Source organism: Oncorhynchus mykiss, chromosome 31, assembly GCF_013265735.2.
Source record: "Oncorhynchus mykiss isolate Arlee chromosome 31, USDA_OmykA_1.1, whole genome shotgun sequence".
Classification (NCBI taxonomy): domain Eukaryota; kingdom Metazoa; phylum Chordata; class Actinopteri; order Salmoniformes; family Salmonidae; genus Oncorhynchus; species Oncorhynchus mykiss.
Genome location: NC_050571.1, coordinates 16,731,673 through 16,749,386, shown reverse-complemented (window position 1 = coordinate 16,749,386; position 17,714 = coordinate 16,731,673). Strand labels below are relative to the sequence as shown.

The 17,714-nt window shown below is 44.5% G+C and overlaps 2 protein-coding genes across 2 annotated transcripts in view; both read left to right on the top strand.

Moving 5' to 3' along the window:
- The window catches only part of LOC110504653 (autophagy-related protein 2 homolog A), a 45,017-nt gene extending 34,162 nt beyond the window's left edge, over positions 1 to 10,855 (top strand). Inside the window, exons 30-40 of the mRNA XM_036969695.1 lie at positions 2,530 to 2,759; positions 2,906 to 3,041; positions 5,653 to 5,877; positions 6,034 to 6,220; positions 6,393 to 6,558; positions 6,651 to 6,720; positions 6,825 to 6,907; positions 6,993 to 7,114; positions 7,310 to 7,464; positions 7,746 to 7,901; positions 8,039 to 10,855. Of these exons, the coding sequence (XP_036825590.1) occupies positions 2,530 to 2,759; positions 2,906 to 3,041; positions 5,653 to 5,877; positions 6,034 to 6,220; positions 6,393 to 6,558; positions 6,651 to 6,720; positions 6,825 to 6,907; positions 6,993 to 7,114; positions 7,310 to 7,464; positions 7,746 to 7,901; positions 8,039 to 8,275 (1,767 nt within the window). The 3' untranslated portion in view covers positions 8,276 to 10,855. The remainder of the gene's footprint in view (positions 1 to 2,529; positions 2,760 to 2,905; positions 3,042 to 5,652; positions 5,878 to 6,033; positions 6,221 to 6,392; positions 6,559 to 6,650; positions 6,721 to 6,824; positions 6,908 to 6,992; positions 7,115 to 7,309; positions 7,465 to 7,745; positions 7,902 to 8,038) is intronic.
- Positions 10,856 to 13,797: 2,942 nt separating this feature from the next.
- LOC118946009 (multifunctional methyltransferase subunit TRM112-like protein) lies at positions 13,798 to 15,544 on the top strand. Its single transcript, XM_036969676.1, has 3 exons — positions 13,798 to 13,959; positions 14,114 to 14,206; positions 14,805 to 15,544. Exons 1-3 carry the CDS (start codon positions 13,798 to 13,800, stop codon positions 14,886 to 14,888), a joined length of 339 nt encoding a protein of 112 aa, XP_036825571.1. The 3' UTR covers positions 14,889 to 15,544.
- The last annotated feature ends 2,170 nt before the right edge of the window (positions 15,545 to 17,714 follow it).

The window sequence follows — 17,714 nt, the reverse complement described above, 5'->3', positions numbered from 1 at the left end:
GATGTACCAATCCTGTGCAGGTGTTGTTACACGTGGTCTGCCACTGCGAGGACGATCAGCTCTCCCTCCTGTCTCCCTGTAGCGCTGTCTTAGGCGTCTCACAGTACAGACATTGCAATTTATTGCCCTGGCCACATCTGCAGTCCTCATGCCTCCTTGCAGCATGCCTAAGGCACGTACACGCAGATGATCAGGGACCCTGGGCATCTTTCTTTTGGTGTTTTTGAGAGTCAGTAGAAAGGCCTCTTTTTAGTGTCCTAAGTTTTCATAACTGTGACCTTAATTGCCTACCGTCTGTAAGCTGTTAGTGTCTTAACGACCGTTCCACAGGTGCATGTTCATTAATTGTTTATGGTTCATTGAACAAGCATGGGAAACGGTGTTTAAACCCTTTACAATGAAGATCTGTGAAGTTATTTGGATTTTTACAAATTATCTTTGAAAGACAGGGTGCTGAACATTTTATTTTTTTGCTGAGTTTACAATGTAGAAAATAGTAAAAAATAAACCATTTGAATAAGTAGGTGCGTCCAAACTTTTGACTGATACTGTATATACTCTCTCTATATATACAGTGAGGTAAAGTATTTGATCCCCTGCTGATTTTGTACGTTTGCCCACAAAGAAATGATCAGTCTATAATTTTAATGGTAGGTTTATTTGAACAGTGAGAGACAGAATAACAACAACAAAATCAAGAAAAACATGTCAAAAATGTTATAAATTGATTTGCATTTTAATGAGGGAAATAAGTATTTGACCCCCTCTCAGTCAGAAAGATTTCTGGCTCCCAGGTGTCTTTTATACAAGTAACGAGCTGAGATTAGGAGCACACTCTTAAAGGGAGTCCTCCTAATCTCAGTTTGTTATCTGTATAAAAAACACCTGTCCACAGAAGCAATCACTCAGATTCCAAACTCTCCACCATGGCCAAGACCAAAGAGCTCTCCAAGGATGTCAGGGACAAGATTGTTGACCTACACAAGGCTGGAATGGGCTTCAAGACCATCGCCAAGCAGCTTGGTGAGAAGGTGACAACAGTTGGTGCGATTATTCGCAAATGGAAGAAACACAAAAGAACTGTCAATCTCCCTCGGCCTGGGGCTCCATGCAAGATCTCACCTCGTGGAGTTGCAATGATCATGAAAATGGTGAGGAATCAGCCCAGAACTACACGGGAGGATCTTGTCAATGATCTCAAGGCAGCTGGGACCATAGTCACCAAGGAAACAATTGGTAACACACTATGTCGTGAAAGCACATATACATGCCCGTCTGAAGTTTGCCAATGAACATCTGATTCAGAGGACAACTGGGTGAAAGTGTTGTGGTCAGATGAGACCAAAATGGTGCTCTTTGGCATTAACTCGCCGTGTTTGGAGGAGGAATGATGCCTATGACCCCAATAACATCATCCCCACCGTCAAACATGGAGGTGGAAACATTATGCTTTGGGGGTGTTTTTCTGCTAAGGGGACAGGACAACTTCACCGCATCAAAGGGACGATGGACCATCAAATCTTGGGTGAGAACCTCCTTCCCTCAGCCAGGGCATTGAAAATGGGTCATGGATTGGTATTCCAGCATGACAATGACCCAAAACACACAGCCAAGGCAACAAAGGAGTGGCTCAAGAAGAAGCACATTAAGGTCCTGGAGTGGCCTAGCCAGTCTCCAGACCTTAATCCCATAGAAAATCTGTGGAGGGAGCTGAAGGTTCGAGTTGCCAAACGTCAGCCTCGAAACCTTAATGACTTGGAGAAGATCTGCAAAGAGGAGTGGGACAAAATCTCTCCTGAGGTGTGTGCAAACCTGATGGCCAACTACAAGAAACGTCTGACCTCGGTGATTGCCAACAAGGGTTTTGCCACCAAGTATGAAGTCATGTTTTGCAGAAGAGTCAAATACTTATTTCCCTCATTAAAATGCAAATCAATTTATAACGTTTTTGACATACATTTTTCTGATTTTTTTTGTTCTGTCTCTCACTGATCAAATAAACCTACCATCAAAATTATAGACTGATCATTTCTTTGTCAGTGGGCAAACGTACAAAATCAGCAGGGGATCAAATACTTTTTTCCCTCACTGTAGATATACTCTCTTTTCCTCTACAAACTCTCTTCTTTATCTCCCTCTACTCTCTATATGCTCTTTTTTATATGCACTCTCCCTCTATACTCTCTACACTCTCTCCTAATACCCTCCCTCTATACTCTTTCTTTGTACTCTTTCTCTACTGTCTCTATACTTTCTCTACACTCTCCTACACTCTCCCCCTCTACCTCTCTACACTCTCTCTACTCTCTATACTCGCTTTTTCTTTATACTCTCTCTATACCCTCTTTATACTCTTTCTATATTCTCTCTATACTCTCTCTCTACTCTTGCTTTTTTATTTGATATTTTTCCTTCCTCTGTATCTCACTTTTAACTTCCTGTCCCAGTGTTCCTATTAGTCGTAGTTCACATGGAATTTAATTGTGACATTAAGTACTAAACCTGTTAATTAATTCACCCCCTCCCCAGCCCAGAGACGGGGAGCCTCTTGTGACAGTGCTAGCTGAGGGTCCTATCAGGGTTAGGGAGGGCCACTTCTCCCGGCCGCGGGGCAGCTCTGACCTGCTGCGGGCCCCCAGCCGCTTCCCTGTCCCCGAGAGCAGGGTGGTGCTACGAGAGGTGTCTGTTGTCTGGCATCTGTACGGAGGGAGAGACTTCGGGGGCAAGGCCATGTCTACACACACTCAGCATGGAAACAGGTCCCTATGCACACATGTACACACAACCCAGCAACAGGCACTTGAATTTGGAAGATTTCTCTCTTACTGATCATCAAGCTCCTTTCTCCCTCCCTCTCTATCTCCCTCTCTCCTCTCCTCTCCTCCCCTACCCTCTCGCTCTCTAGGGGTCGCTCTGCCCCCTCTGGGATGCGTGGATCCCCGTCCCGCTCCACTGCCCCGTCCCGGCCTCAGAACTCGTGGCGCTGGGCTGGAGGCGGTGGACGACAACACAACTTGCTCATGGAGATCCAGCTCACCAAGGTAGGGAGAGTATGTACTCTACATAACCGAAAGTATGTAGACACCTGCTCATCGAACAACTCGTTCTAAAATCATGGGCATTAATATGAAGTTGGTCTATAACAGCCTCCACTCTTCTGGGAAGACTTTCCACTAGATGTTGGAACATTTCTGCGGGGACTTTCTTCCATTCAGCCACGAGCATTAGTGAGGTCGGGCACTGATGTTGGGCGATTAGGCCTGGCTCGCAGTCAGCGTTACAATTAATCCCAAAGGTGTTTGTTGAGGTCAGGGCTCTGTGCCGGCCAGTCAAGTTCTTCCACACCGATCTCGACAAACCATTTCTGTACGGACCTCACTTTGTTCACGGGGGCATTGTCACGCTGAAACGGGAAAGGGCCTGCCTCAAACTGTTGCCACAAAGTTGGAAGCACAGAATCGTCTTGAATGTCATTGTATGCTGTAGCATTAAGATTTCCCTTCACTGGAACTAAGGGTTCTAGGCTGAACCATGAAAACAGCCCCAAACTATTATTCCTCCTGCACCAAACTTTGCAGTTGGCACTATTCATTTGGGCAGGTAGTGTTTCCCTGGCATTCACCAAACCCAGATTCGTCCAAACGTGATTCATCACTCCAGAGAACGCGTTTCCACTGCTCGAGAATCCAATGGCGGCGAGCTTTAGCATTGTGCATGGTGTTCTGTGAGCTTATGTGGCCTACCACTTCGTGGTTGAGCCGTTGTTGCTCCTAGACATTTCCACTTCACAATAACAGCACTTACAGTTGACTTGGGCAGTTCTAGCAGGGCAAAAAATTTGCTGAACTGACTTGTTGGAAAGCTGGCATCCTATGACAGTGCCAGGTTGAAGTCACTGAGCTCTTCAGTAAGGCCATTCTACTGCCAATGTTTGAGTATGGAGATTGCATGGCTGTGTGCACGATTTTATACACCTGTCAACAACAGGTGTGGCTCAAATAGCCGAATCCACTCATTTGATGGGGTGTCCACATACTTGTGTGTGTGTATATAGTGTAGATATATCTTGAAAAATACAGCCAGAATGATGCTGTGTTTTGCATTATACCAGCTGTATTTCTGTATTCTGAAAATTATAAATCTTAAACTTGATTGCAGACATGCAAAACATTTTGGGACTATATAAACAATGGACTAACGAAACAAATACCAAAATGTTTTTTAGGGTGTAGTTTTCCTTTAACCATACTCTGAGTGTGTGGTAATAAAGACATAAGACCTGAATGTGACAGAGGTGATAGAACATTTATGCCACTGTAGTGGTTGAGGGTTAACTAACCATGTTGTAGTGGTTGGGGGTTAACTAACCGTGTTGTAGTGGTTGGGGGTTAACTAACCGTGTTGTAGTGGTTGGGGGTTAACTAACCGTGTTGTAGTGGTTGGGGGTTAACTAACCGTGTTGTAGTGGTTGGGGGTTAACTAACCGTGTTGTAGTGGTTGAGGGTTAACTAACCATGTTGTAGTGGTTGAGGGTTAACTAACCATGTTGTAGTGGTTGGGGGTTAACTAACCATGTTGTAGTGGTTGGGGGTTAACTAACCATGTTGTAGTGGTTGAGGGTTAACTAACCATGTTGTAGTGGTTGGGGGTTAACTAACCGTGTTGTAGTGGTTGGGGGTTAACTAACCGTGTTGTAGTGGTTGGGGGTTAACTAACCGTGTTGTAGTGGTTGGGGGTTAACTAACCGTGTTAGATCTAGCAGGGCAGAAATTTGACAAACTGACTTGTTGGAAAAGTGGCATCAAATGAAATGTATTTATAATGCCCTTCCTACATCAGCTGATATCTCAAAGTGCTGTACAGAAACCCAGCCTAAAACCCCAAACAGCAACAATGCAGGTGTAGAAGCACCTGCATCCTATGACCGTGCCACCTTGAGAGTCACTGAGCTTTTCAGTAAGGATGATGGTGCCACCTTGAAAGTCACTGAGCTTTTCAGTAAGGATGATGGTGCCACCTTGAGAGTCACTGAGCTTTTCAGTAAGGATGACGGTGCCACCTTGAAAGTCACTGAGCTTTTCAGTAAGGATGACGGTGCCACCTTGAAAGTCACTGAGCTTTTCAGTAAGGATGATGGTGCCACCTTGAAAGTCACTGAGCTTTTCAGTAAGGATGACGGTGCCACCTTGAAAGTCACTGAGCTTTTCAGTAAGGATGATGGTGCCACCTTGAAAGTCACTGAGCTTTTCAGTAAGGATGACGGTGCCACCTTGAGAGTCACTGAGCTTTTCAGTAAGGCCATTCTACTGCCAATGTTTGTTCATGGAGATTGCATGGCTGTGTGCTCGATTTTATACACCTGTCAGCAACGGGTGTGGCTGAAATAGCCGAATCCACTAATTTGAAGGGATGTCCTGTATATACAAAAGTATGTGTGTGCAAGGTGTGTCCGTCCTTACAATACTTGCCTTTGATTCTTTTCTCCGTACAAACTAGAAAGCTAATTCATTTTCCCCATCATAAGGATATGTTCAGTTCAAGTGTAGCATAAGTGTCAACCAGTCCTTTGGTGGAGGCAGCAAAAAGCTACATAGCAAAAAGCTCCACTAGTTGTTTACAACCATTTAGTTAAATATGTCATTCCTGTTCCAGGTGAGCTTCCAACACGAGTCCTACCCAGTGGTGGTGTCTGCGTCTGGTCCGGCTCTGGAGGGAGAGGGGCCTGGGGTCGGGGCTGTGGGGGAGCAGCCTCTGTCCCGCCAGGTGTTCATTGTTCAGGAGCTGGAGGTACGCGACCGCCTGGCTTCGTCCCAGCTTAACAAGTTCCTCTACCTGTACACCAGCGAGAGCATGCCACGCAGGACACACTCCAACATGGTGAGAGAAGAGGCTTTTTAAAGCCATTTATCATTATTTCCTTTCCGTTGTGAAAATCTTTTTTTATTAATGATTCTCATTTCCAAGGGAATTCTAAAGTTTTCTATGAGATTGGTTTGTTGTAATCCTATCTAATGTGTTGTCTGTGTGTCCCAGTTAACAGTGAAGGCCCTGCAGGTGTGTCCAGACTCTGGTGTAGGTGGTCCAGAGTCTTGTTTAAGAGTGAGCCTCCTCCCCCTCCGACTCAACATCGACCAGGATGCCTTGTTCTTCCTGAAGGATTTCTTCAGTAGTCTGGCTGCTGGAGTTAACCCCTACCTGCCTGTGGACCCTGTAGCTGAGAGTGAGCACCTTCACTGTGTTCTCTGTACGCTACATAATAAGTAGAGTCACATGGATCAGGAAGAAAATCATACATAGCATACATGGTGCTCTGTGTCATGTATCTCCTCCTCACCCACTTGATACTTTCTCCTGTTTTCTTCATTTTCTCTTTTCTCTCTTTCCTCTCACAGTGAAGACAGACCCTTCCCAGAAGCCCGCTGAGGATGGGGTCAGTGGCACGGAGACCACTGCTGGTCTGGGTCCTGACCTCACCACTTCTGTAGAAACCACCTATAGCGAGCAGAGCTCCTCGTCCGCTGGCTCCACCTCTTCCACTGATCAGCCAATCTACTTCCGGTAATTGACTTCATCCTCCCAAAGAGTAAATCTACAGTCTATTTAGAATGTGTGGACATTATGTATACGTTGTCTTTCCTTCTCTTTGGAAGGGAGTTCCGTTTCACCTCTGAAGTGCCCATCTGGCTGGACTACCAGGGCAAGCATGTGGTCATTGAGCAGGTGAAAGGACAAAGAACATTTAACTACGAACACAGTGAACTCATCTCTGTGGTTATATTTTGTTATGTCACACACGTGACATTTGCTATGTGATTGTTTCCTAGGGGACGTTTGCTGGGATTCTTATTGGTCTGGCCCAGCTGAACTGCTCTGAGCTGAAGCTGAAGAGACTCTGCTGCCGACACGGGTACAACAACACAAACTCTGTTTCTCTGTAGTCTGAAGCAAGTGTCTTTTTCATAACGCCTTTCTCTAATATCTCTTCCTTACAGACTTCTAGGCGTAGATAAGGTGATTCAGTACGCTGTCACTGAGTGGCTGACAGACATCAGGAAGAACCAGCTGCCGGGCATTCTGGGAGGTCTAGGCCCCATGCACTCTGTAGTTCAGCTGTGTAAGTACAGGACAGGACGTCACTTGTTTGGTGATCTTTGTTTCTTGGCTTCTTTGATATTGTCCCTTTAGTAGTTCCTGAGTGATAAGCATAGTAATAGAATTGTTCTCTTGCAGTGTGGTTATAGCTAGCATACTATCACGACCTCATTTAGTGTTGATCTCATTTGTTTTTTGTGTAACTTTCTCTCTCTAGTCCATGGAGTGAGGGACTTGTTCTGGATGCCCATAGAGCAGTACAGGCGGGACGGCCGCATTATCCGGGGCCTCCAGCGGGGGGCAGCGTCCTTCGGCACCTCCACTGCTTCTGCTGCTCTGGAGCTCAGCAACAGACTGGTGCAGGCCATACAGGTACTACTGACCTCTGAACTCTAACCACAGACAGATCAGCTGGCTACAGACTGTTGAAACAATGCATCCTATGTACCACACCCTATACACTAACCTTACAGTCACATGTCATAGATTGTGGCCAAAAGGTTAGCATACCTACCTCCTGTAGGAAAGAACTGAATGACTAGTAGGAACCGTATGGGTAGAAGCCACTGGGACCAGTAATACAGATTCCTCCATTGCTATGATGTGCCTTACTCTACTGAAGTGTTGTAATATTCCTGTGGTTTCTCCTCTAGGCCACAGCGGAGACAGTGTACGACATCCTGTCCCCAACGCCCCCCCTGAACCGTTACATCACAGAGGGCCGACCGCCCTCCAACCGGTCCCGCCGCGCCCACCAGCCTGCCGACCTCAGAGAGGGCGTAGCTAAGGCCTATGACACCGTCAGAGAAGTACGTGTTCTACTGATCAACAAATCAATCAATAAAAGTTAATTTAAGTCAACCGCTTTAGGATAATAGCAACAACAAAAGGCTTAGCAACTTTCATTTGAACACACAAACTTATCCTCTGTCTGCCTGTTTCCAAGGGCATGATGGACACAGCTCAGACGCTATGTGATGTGGCGTCTCGCGGGCATGAGCAGAAAGGCCTGCCTGGTGCTGTGGGCGGAGTCCTGCGGCAGATCCCGCCCACCGTGGTCCGTCCCCTAATAGTGGCCTCTGAAGCAACGTCCAACCTACTGGGGGGCATCCGGAACCAGATCAAGCCAGATGCACGGAAGGAGGACTTCTTAAAATGGCGCTCTGAAGAAGGCCTAGAATGATGATTCTGGGGGATGAAAGGTTAAAGATATGGGGGTGAAATTGTTATGTGTGTGAACAGATGAAAGGAGTGAATGTGTGAAAACGTGAGTTTTAATTTTTAAAAAGAACTACTGCAGAGTGATTGACACCCAGTATTTTATGTGGTTCCATATGGATCAAGATAAAACAATTGTATCTCTTTCTTCAATGCAATCAAATAGAGCTCAGTTCAGTTCACTATCCTTGCAGCAGTGTGTACATGATGAGGATACTCTACCTTTCTTAGTATGTCAACATATCACTGTCACTCTGGGTTGTCTTCATCTTTAGATGTCAACATATCACTGTCACTCTGGGTTGTCTTCATCTTTAGATGTCAACATATCACTGTCACTCTGGGTTGTCTTCATCTTTAGATGTCAACATGTCACTGTCACTCTGGGTTGTCTTCATCTTTAGATGTCAACATATCACTGTCACTCTGGGTTGTCTTCATCTTTAGATGTCAACTCTGTCAAAGGACAAACAGAGCTCTAGTCTAGCATAAGGTCTGTTGTAGTAGTAGGTGGGATTAAACATGTTCATCAGTAGCTCTCGCAATCTTCTGTCGATCAGACTATGGGCCAGTTTCCCAGTTTGAGATTACACCTATTCCTGGACTAAGAAGCACCTTGAATGGCGATCCTTAATTGAGCATGCATTTTAGGAGTAGGCTTAATCTGAGTCTGGGAAATCATTCTATTGAGCCCAAATCAGTGTCCACATGGATTGGTTGGTAATATCCGTCTCTCCTGTAGTCATGGAGACTGAAAGACTGATCTAGTGGCCTTAGCTGAGATCCTTACAGATAGCTGAGATCCTTACAGAGAGCTGTTAATCAAAACCTAAAAAACAATTCTTGGATTGTTCCATCCTAGCCAGCACACATCCCCAGCGTTGTTTGTGCCATACGTTTGTTCAATGATGGGTTCCCTGGCCTCTCCTTCTTTGGTTTTAAACCAGTGTGTTTTTAGTTTTTTTACCTTCCTGAAACCTATACTCATCTCTCTGTATGCTTACTTGTTCATAGTTGACCTGTGTTAACAATGACCTGGGCTTGGCTGTGTTAACAATGACCTGGGCCTGGTTGTGTTAACAATGACCTGGGCCTGGCTGTGTTAACAATGACCTGGGCCTGGCTGTGTTAACAATGACCTGGGCCTGGCTGTGTTAACAATGACCTGGGCCTGGCTGTGTTAACAATGACCTGGGCCTGGCTGTGTTAACAATGACCTGGGCCTGGCTGTGTTAACAATGACCTGGGCCTGGCTGTGTTAACTAAATGACCTGGGCCTGGCTGTGTTAACTAAATGACCTGGGCCTGGCTGTGTTAACAATGACCTGGGCCTGGCTGTGTTAACAATGACCTGGGCTGGCTGTGTTAACTAAATGACCCGGGCCTGGCTGTGTTAACTAAATGACCCGGGCCTGGCTGTGTTAACTAAATGACCCGGGCCTGGCTGTGTTAACTAAATGACCCGGGCCTGGTTGTGTTAACTAAATGACCTGGGCCTGGCTGTGTTAACTAAATGCAGTCACGGTAGAATTTGGACGATGAACTGAATGAACTAGAGAAACGTACTTTCCTCTCTGTCAAATGGCTTCGCTTGAGTTTAATGCTTGCCAGCGCTTGGTCATCTGATTTGTACTTGCAGTATGTTAACTGTTTCTTTTGTCAGCGCAAGGAGGTCGCCCTCAGGGCCTTGGACCTTATCGCCAGTCTGGTTTCTTCCTCTCAACAGAACAATTGCTTGACTCGTCTCATTAGTTGCCTTCCTCCATTTTGTATTTGTATTTTCTAATTATGGTAAACACTAGTATTATCATATTATTTTTCAAAATAAGTGTTGGTGGGATGTGTCTAGAGGGTTAAGATGGGGGGAGGAAGAGGGATTGTGGTAAAAAATGTAACATTATTTTTTGTTCAATACGTTTAAATTGTGTGTGTGAGTGTGTGTGTGTGTGTGTGTGTGTGTGTAATGCATGTTTGTGGGTTAGTGGTTTCTTGTGAGGGTGACCCGTGGGTTGTATTGGTCACAGGTCTGTAATTACCATTTACCTGTAAGAATGACCTGTATGGGGCCTCCCGGGTGGCGCAGTGGTAAAGGGACTGCAGCGCCAGCTGTGCCACCAGAGACTCTGGGTTCGCGCCCAGGGTCTGTCGTAACCGGCCGCGACTGGGAGGTCCGTGGGGCGACACACAATTGGCCTAGCGTCGTCCGGGTTAGGGAGGGTTTGGCCGGTAGGGATATCCTTGTCTCATCGCGCACCAGGGACTCCTGTGGCGGGCCGGGCTCAGTGCGCGCTGTGTTAAGAAGCAGTGCGGCTTGGTTGGGTATCGGAGGACGCATGACTTTCAACCTTCGTATCTCCCAAGCCCGTGCGGGTGTTGTAGCGATGAGACAAGATAGTAGCTACCAAACAATTGGATACCACGAAATTGGGGAGAAAAAGGGGTAAAATTCACAAAAAAAAAATGAAAAAAATGGATGACCTGTATAATACCAAGACAATGAGTACAGAAAAATATATACAAAAAAATAAAACTATATAAAAAAAAACAGAACTTCTCGGTTTTTGTGATTTTTGGAGGGGACAGTTTACAAAATACTGCTAGGAAGATGTTTATTTCGAGAGCTGTTTAATGATGTTTAAGATGTTTAATTCAAGAGCAGCAGTAAATAACAATAGCATGGCTATATACCGGTGTCGAGGTAACATGTACAGTTGAAGTCAGATGTTTACATACACTTAGATTGGAGTCATTAACTTGTTTTTCAACCATTCCACAAATTTCTTGTTAACAAACTATAGTTTTGGCAAGTCGGTTAGGACATCTACTTCATGCATGACAAGTAATTTTTCCAACAATTCTTTACAGACAGATTATTTCACTTATAATTCACTACATCACAATTCCACTGGGTCAGAAGTTTACATACAGTAAGTTGACTGTGCCTTTAAACAGCTTGGAAAATTCCAGAAAAGTATGTCATGGCTATAGAAGCTTCTGATAGGCTAATTGACATAATTTGAGTCAATTGGAGGTGTACCTGTGGATGTATTTCAAGGCCTACCTTCAAACTCAGTGCCTCTTTGCTTGACATCATGGGAAAATCAAAAGGAATAAACCAAAAAGATTGTAGACATCCACAGGTCTGGTTCATCCTTGGAAGCAATTTCCAAACACCTGAATGTACAACATTAATCTGTACAAACAATTGTATGCAAGTATAAACACCATGGGACCACGCAGCCGTCATACCGCTCAGGAAGGACACGCATTCTGTCTCCTAGAGATGAACGTACTTTGGTGGGAAAAGTGCAAATAAATCCCAGAACAACAGCAAAGGACCGTGTGGAGATGCTGGAGGAAACAGGTACAAAAGTATCTACATCCACAGTGAAACAAGTCCTATATCGACATAACCTGAAAGGCCGCTCAGCAAGGAAGAAGCCACGGCTCTAAAACTGCCATAAAAAAGCCAGACTACAGTTTGCAACTGCATATGGGGACAAATATCATACTTTTTGGAGAAATGTCCTCTGGTCTGATGAAACAAAAATAGAACTGTTTGGCCATAATGACCATTGTTATGTTTGGAGGAGAAAGAGGGAGGCTTGCAAGCCAAAGAACACCATCCCAACCATGAAGCATGGGAGGTGGCAGCATCATGTTGTGGGGGTGCTTTGCTGCAGGAGGGACTGGTGTACTTCACAAAATAGATGGCATCATGAGGGAGTAAAATGATGTGGATATATTGAAGCAACATCTCAAGACATCAGTCAGGAAGTTAAAGCTTGGTCGCAAATGGGTCTTCCAAATGGACAAAGACCCCAAGCATACTTCCAAAGTTGTGGCAAAATGGCTTAAGGACAACAAAGTCAAGCTATTGGAGTGGCCATCACAAAGCCCTGACCTCAATCCCATAGACAATTTGTTGTCAGAAAAAGTGTGTGTGAGCAAGGAGGTCTACACACCAGTTCTGTCAGGAGGAAGGGGCCAAAATTCACTCAAATTATTGTGGGAAGCTTGTAGAAGGCTACCTGAAATATTTGACCCAAGTTAAAGTCAATGCTACCAAATACTAATTGAGTGTATGTAAACTTCTGACCCACTGGGAATGTGATGAAAGAAATAAAAGCTGAAATAAATAATTGTCTCTACTATTATTCTGACATTTCACATTCTTAAAATAAAGTGGTGATCCTAACTGACCTAAGACAGGGATTTTTTACTAGGATTAAATGTCAGGAATTGTGAAAAACTGAGTTTAAATGTATTTGGCTAAGGTGTATGTAAACTTTCGACTTCAACTGTACATGTAGGCAGAGTTATTAAAGTGACTATGCATAGATAATAACAGAGAGTGGCAGCAGTGTAGAGGTGGGGTCAATGCAAATAGTCTGGGGTGGCCATTTGATTAACTGTTCAGGCTTGGGGGTAGATGCTGTTTAGAAGCCTCTTGTACCTAGACTTGGCGCTCCGGTACCACTTGTCGTGCGGTAGCAGAGAGAACGGTCTATCACTAGGGTGGCTGGAGTCTTTGACAATTTTTAGGGCCTTCCTCTGACCGGTGATGTACTAGTGCCTTGCGGTCAGAGGCTGAGCTGTTGCCATACCAGGCAGTGATGCAACCCGTCAGGATGCTCTCGATGCTGCAGCTGTAAAACCTTTTGAGGATCCATGCCAAATCTTTTCAGTCTCCTGAGGGGGAATATGTTTTGTCGTGCCATCTTCATGACTGTCTTGATGTGCTTGGACCATGTTAGTTTGTTGGTGATGTGGACGCCAAGGAACTTGACGCTCTCAAACTGCTCCACTACAGCCCCGTCGATGAGAATGTGGGCTTGCTCGGTGCTCCTTTTCCTGTAGTCCACAAGGGGGCAACGTTCTGGTCTAGAAGCACAGTTTCGACTGCTCCTACAGTTCTGCTTCAGTACTGCAGTTTACCTGACACGGCCCAGAAAGACAATGTTCATACATTGCCACATAGAGAAGTCAAATTTGAACATTCCAAATAAAACATTGTGCTCAAAACATCCATTGAATAATTCAAATAATTGTCGCTTAGGCTGATTTTGTTTTCTCCATCACTTACAGCCGAAGATACTAACATTCTATATTCATCGAATATCTGCCATGTTCTAAGATGACGTGATGTCATCACTGCTCACGATGCTCCCTGTGCACACTGAGTGCTATTGAGCGTGTAATGTTGGTCCGTATCAACCGGATATAGATGTTCAATGAATCGGCGTATGCAAACATGAGTAGATCACCTTTTAAACAATGGTCAGACATCTTTGATGCAGTCTCCAGTTATTATTATACCTCAGTGGTGACAGCATGGGCAGTGCCATTGAGGCTATCTCCATTGTAAAGTAGTCCATTTTATTCTTCACTATTGGATGATTCCTCCTGATGACCCAGTTGGACATGACTACAACAGGAGGGATTAGCCAATGAAATTGGAAGTCCCACCCAGTTGACTTCATTAAAATGTTGGATGCCCTCAATTGTTTTGTCTATGCTAAGAAGCTCTTTTGGCCACTAGAGGCATCTATCATTCTCTATGGTCCCTTCCTGTTTTGTTCCGTTTGCTCTGTTTACTACCGTTTGGTTCTTAAACTAAGTCATTTAAAGCTACTGTATCCAACAGAGGTAGAATAGTTAACTAGTCTTACAGCTATTCTTTGGTCTATCTAATACAGATAAGTTTTACCTGAATTCTAAGTCTTGATTCTTGTTCTAGTGATTGTGGTTGTATGGCAATATTACTGTCTTATACTAATTCCTAACTGTGGTCTTTCTCCAGCTGGGTCTTCTCCAGGGCTCACCTGCAGAACTGGTCACAGACTATGAGAAGAATGAAGACTTCCTGTGTAAAATACACAGGGTTTTGCTGGAGGTGAGGTTCACCATAAATAATAACCTGATATTGGTCTTCATTACTTGAGTCATAGTTCTATCAACTCCTATTTTGGTGAATCGGCTGCACACTGCTTTTATTACAAGGGGAATATGAGGACATCTAGTGTTCAGGTTAGGTAGAGTCCCAGTCACATTCTCTCTGGCTGTTTCAGTCTGCTTGATAAATTGTAGGTTGTGTGATTGTAGGTTTCCATTCTTTTCCTATGTAAACACAGTGTATTGTGTAACCTATAACCCTATTGTCACTAGGGCTGTGACAATACCAGCAGCGCAATATGTTTTCCATGGCAAAAATAAAAACATGAAGCAGACCAAACTCTTTGGTCCTTTAAAAACCTGCTGTATGTAAAATAGTGTGTGCTATAGCTTGGAAATAAATACATGTGACTCCAGATGACGACATAATGATGTTTGTTTCCAACATTAGGGCTGTTTTTCTAAAGAAGTTAAATCCGCTTTGTGTTTTGTTTCCTTGCCACGATACTAACGAGTATCTTCCTGGCCCTAATTGGCACACACACGCACAAAGAGTAACCACAGGTGATGTGAAGTGTATCTGTCTCTCTTCTGTCCAGGTGAAGGTGCTGGAGGGCTGTCTGCAGTGCCCAGAGTCTGGCTGTGAGTTCCCCAACATGCTGCTGAATGAGGATGAGGCATAGAGGAGAGTGGTTGGGGGGGTTGGTTACCCCCAACATGCTGCTGAATGAGGATGAGGCATAGAGGAGAGTGGTTGGGGGGGTTGGTTACCCCCAACATGGGCTCTTAGATGTACACCACGTATCCACACGGTAACCCCCCCATTTGCCCATCTCCACCATCTCACACCAACCATTCATTGTATGGGACTGCTGGCATTAGAAGTGAGGGGGAAAAAATGGAATCCTGTTAAAGACTGTATAGGAAGAAATATATGTTGAAGTGGTTATATAGTACAGTACATGTGGCAATGGGATGTGAATACACCGCTGCCCCCAGAAAACCACAGAACGGATCTGAATGCTTCTATGTTGTCCAATATCTGGGAGATGATTTTGTTTAATTTATTAATTTAATACAAAGTATAATTCCTTGGTTTCCTTGACACCCTAAAATACTTTCCCTTGTAATTAAGTTACACAGACAAATAAATCCAGGTTCAGACCTCCAATACAGTTAAACATGCATACCGGTAGTATATCCACTCATGAATGAAAGGTAATGTCAAATTGTGATAAATCACCAAACCATGTCCTTGAGTTTGTTGTCGCAGGTCAGGAGAACTACTGAGAGCTACAGTGCCTTGCGAAAGTATTCGGCCCCCTTGAACTTTGCGACCTTTTGCCACATTTCAGGCTTCAAACATAAAGATATAAAACTGTATTTTTTTGTGAAGAATCAACAACAAGTGGGACACAATCATGAAGTGGAACCTCATTTCTTGGATATTTCAAACTTTTTTAACAAATCAAAAACTGAAAAATTGGGCGTGCAAAATTATTCATCCCCCTTAAGTTAATACTTTGTAGCGCCACCTTTTGCTGCGATTACAGCTGTAAGTCGCTTGGGGTATGTCTCTATCAGTTTTGCACATCGAGAGACTGACATTTTTTCCCATTCCTCCTTGCAAAACAGCTCGAGCTCAGTGAGGTTGGATGGAGAGCATTTGTGAACAGCAGTTTTCAGTTCTTTCCACAGATTCTCGATTGGATTCAGGTCTGGACTTTGACTTGGCCATTCTAACACCTGGATATGTTTATTTTTGAACCATTCCATTGTAGATTTTGCTTTATGTTTTGGATCATTGTCTTGTTGGAAGACAAATCTCCGTCCCAGTCTCAGGTCTTTTGCAGACTCCATCAGGTTTTCTTCCAGAATGGTCCTGTATTTGGCTCCATCCATCTTCCCATCAATTTTAACCATCTTCCCTGTCCCTGCTGAAGAAAAGCAGGCCCAAACCATGATGCTGCCACCACCATGTTTGACAGTGGGGATGGTGTGTTCAGCTGTGTTGCTTTAATGCCAAACATAACGTTTTGCATTGTTGCCAAAAAGTTCAATTTTGGTTTCATCTGACCAGAGCACCTTCTTCCACATGTCTGGTGTGTCTCCCAGGTGGCTTGTGGCAAACTTTAAACAACACTTTTTATGGATATCTTTAAGAAATGGCTTTCTTCTTGCCACTCTTCCATAAAGGCCAGATTTGTGCAATATACGACTGATTGTTGTCCTATGGACAGAGTCTCCCACCTCAGCTGTAGATCTCTGCAGTTCATCCAGAGTGATCATGGGCCTCTTGGCTGCATCTCTGATCAGTCTTCTCCTCGTATGAGCTGAAAGTTTAGAGGGACGGCCAGGTCTTGGTATATTTGCAGTGGTCTGATACTCCTTCCATTTCAATATTATCGCTTGCACAGTGCTCCTTGGGATGTTTAAAGCTTGGGAAATATTTTTGTATCCAAATCCGGCTTTAAACTTCTTCACAACAGTATCTCGGACCTGCCTGGTGTGTTCCTTGTTCTTCATGATGCTCTCTGCGCTTTTAATGGACCTCTGAGACTATCACAGTGCAGGTGCATTTATACGGAGACTTGATTACACACAGGTGGATTGTATTTATCATCATTAGTCATTTAGGTCAACATTGGATCATTCAGAGATCCTCACTGAACTTCTGGAGAGAGTTTGCTGCACTGAAAGTAAAGGGGCTGAATAAATTTGCACGCCCAATTTTTCAGTTTTTGATTTGTTAAAAAAGTTTGAAATATCCAATAAATGTCGTTCCACTTCATGATTGTGTCCCACTTGTTGTTGATTCTTCACAAAAAAATACAGTTTTATATCTTTATGTTTGAAGCCTGAAATGTGGCAAAAGGTCGCAAAGTTCAAGGGGGCCGAATACTTTCGCAAGGCACTGTAGATGACGTGGCAATCCATGACTATATTTTGGACTGAGGGAAAGAGAAAAAGCTCCAGCCAGGGATAAGTTGTTTTAGAGGAAGTCTTTTTCTACCCACGCATTGCAATGCCACAACTAACCACTAGGCCCATTTGATCCATTCACCCCCAGGTCAGACAGTCAGAAGCACTGGCTGTTGCCAAGCAACCCTAGATCCACATAGGAAAAATTTGCTCTGAGCGGCTATGGGGGGGGGGGGGGCACACTGTCTGAAGCTTTGGGGCACAGCATTAACGTTCATGTTGAAACAACAAAGTGTTCCCAATCTTCCTATGCAGTGTTATCATTTTCAGAAACCTTGCCAGGAGAGAAAAAAGCCTGTCCGCCCGCCACAAGCTTTTGGGCTGACTGCGTCTCATTCTCCCTCTCTCTCTACCTCCATCTCTCTCTCTCTTTCTGTCTCTTTATCTATCTCTGTTACTTTTCTCCCTCTCTCTCTCTCTCCCTCCATCCCTCTCTCTCTCTCTTTTTATCTCTCTGTCCCCCCCCCCTTCCCCCTCTCTCGCTCGTACCTATCCCTTCTACTTACTGCAATTACAGCCTTGGAGCC

Excerpts from the sequence above, each read along its gene's own strand:
- LOC118946009 (XM_036969676.1), top strand. The coding sequence starts at position 13,798 with ATGTTGGATGCCCTCAATTGTTTTGTCTATGCTAAGAAGCTCTTTTGG. Across the intron at positions 13,960-14,113 it reads AGCTACTGTATCCAACAGAG|CTGGGTCTTCTCCAGGGCTC; the intron begins GTAGAATAGTTA and ends GTCTTTCTCCAG. Across the intron at positions 14,207-14,804 it reads TACACAGGGTTTTGCTGGAG|GTGAAGGTGCTGGAGGGCTG; the intron begins GTGAGGTTCACC and ends TCTTCTGTCCAG.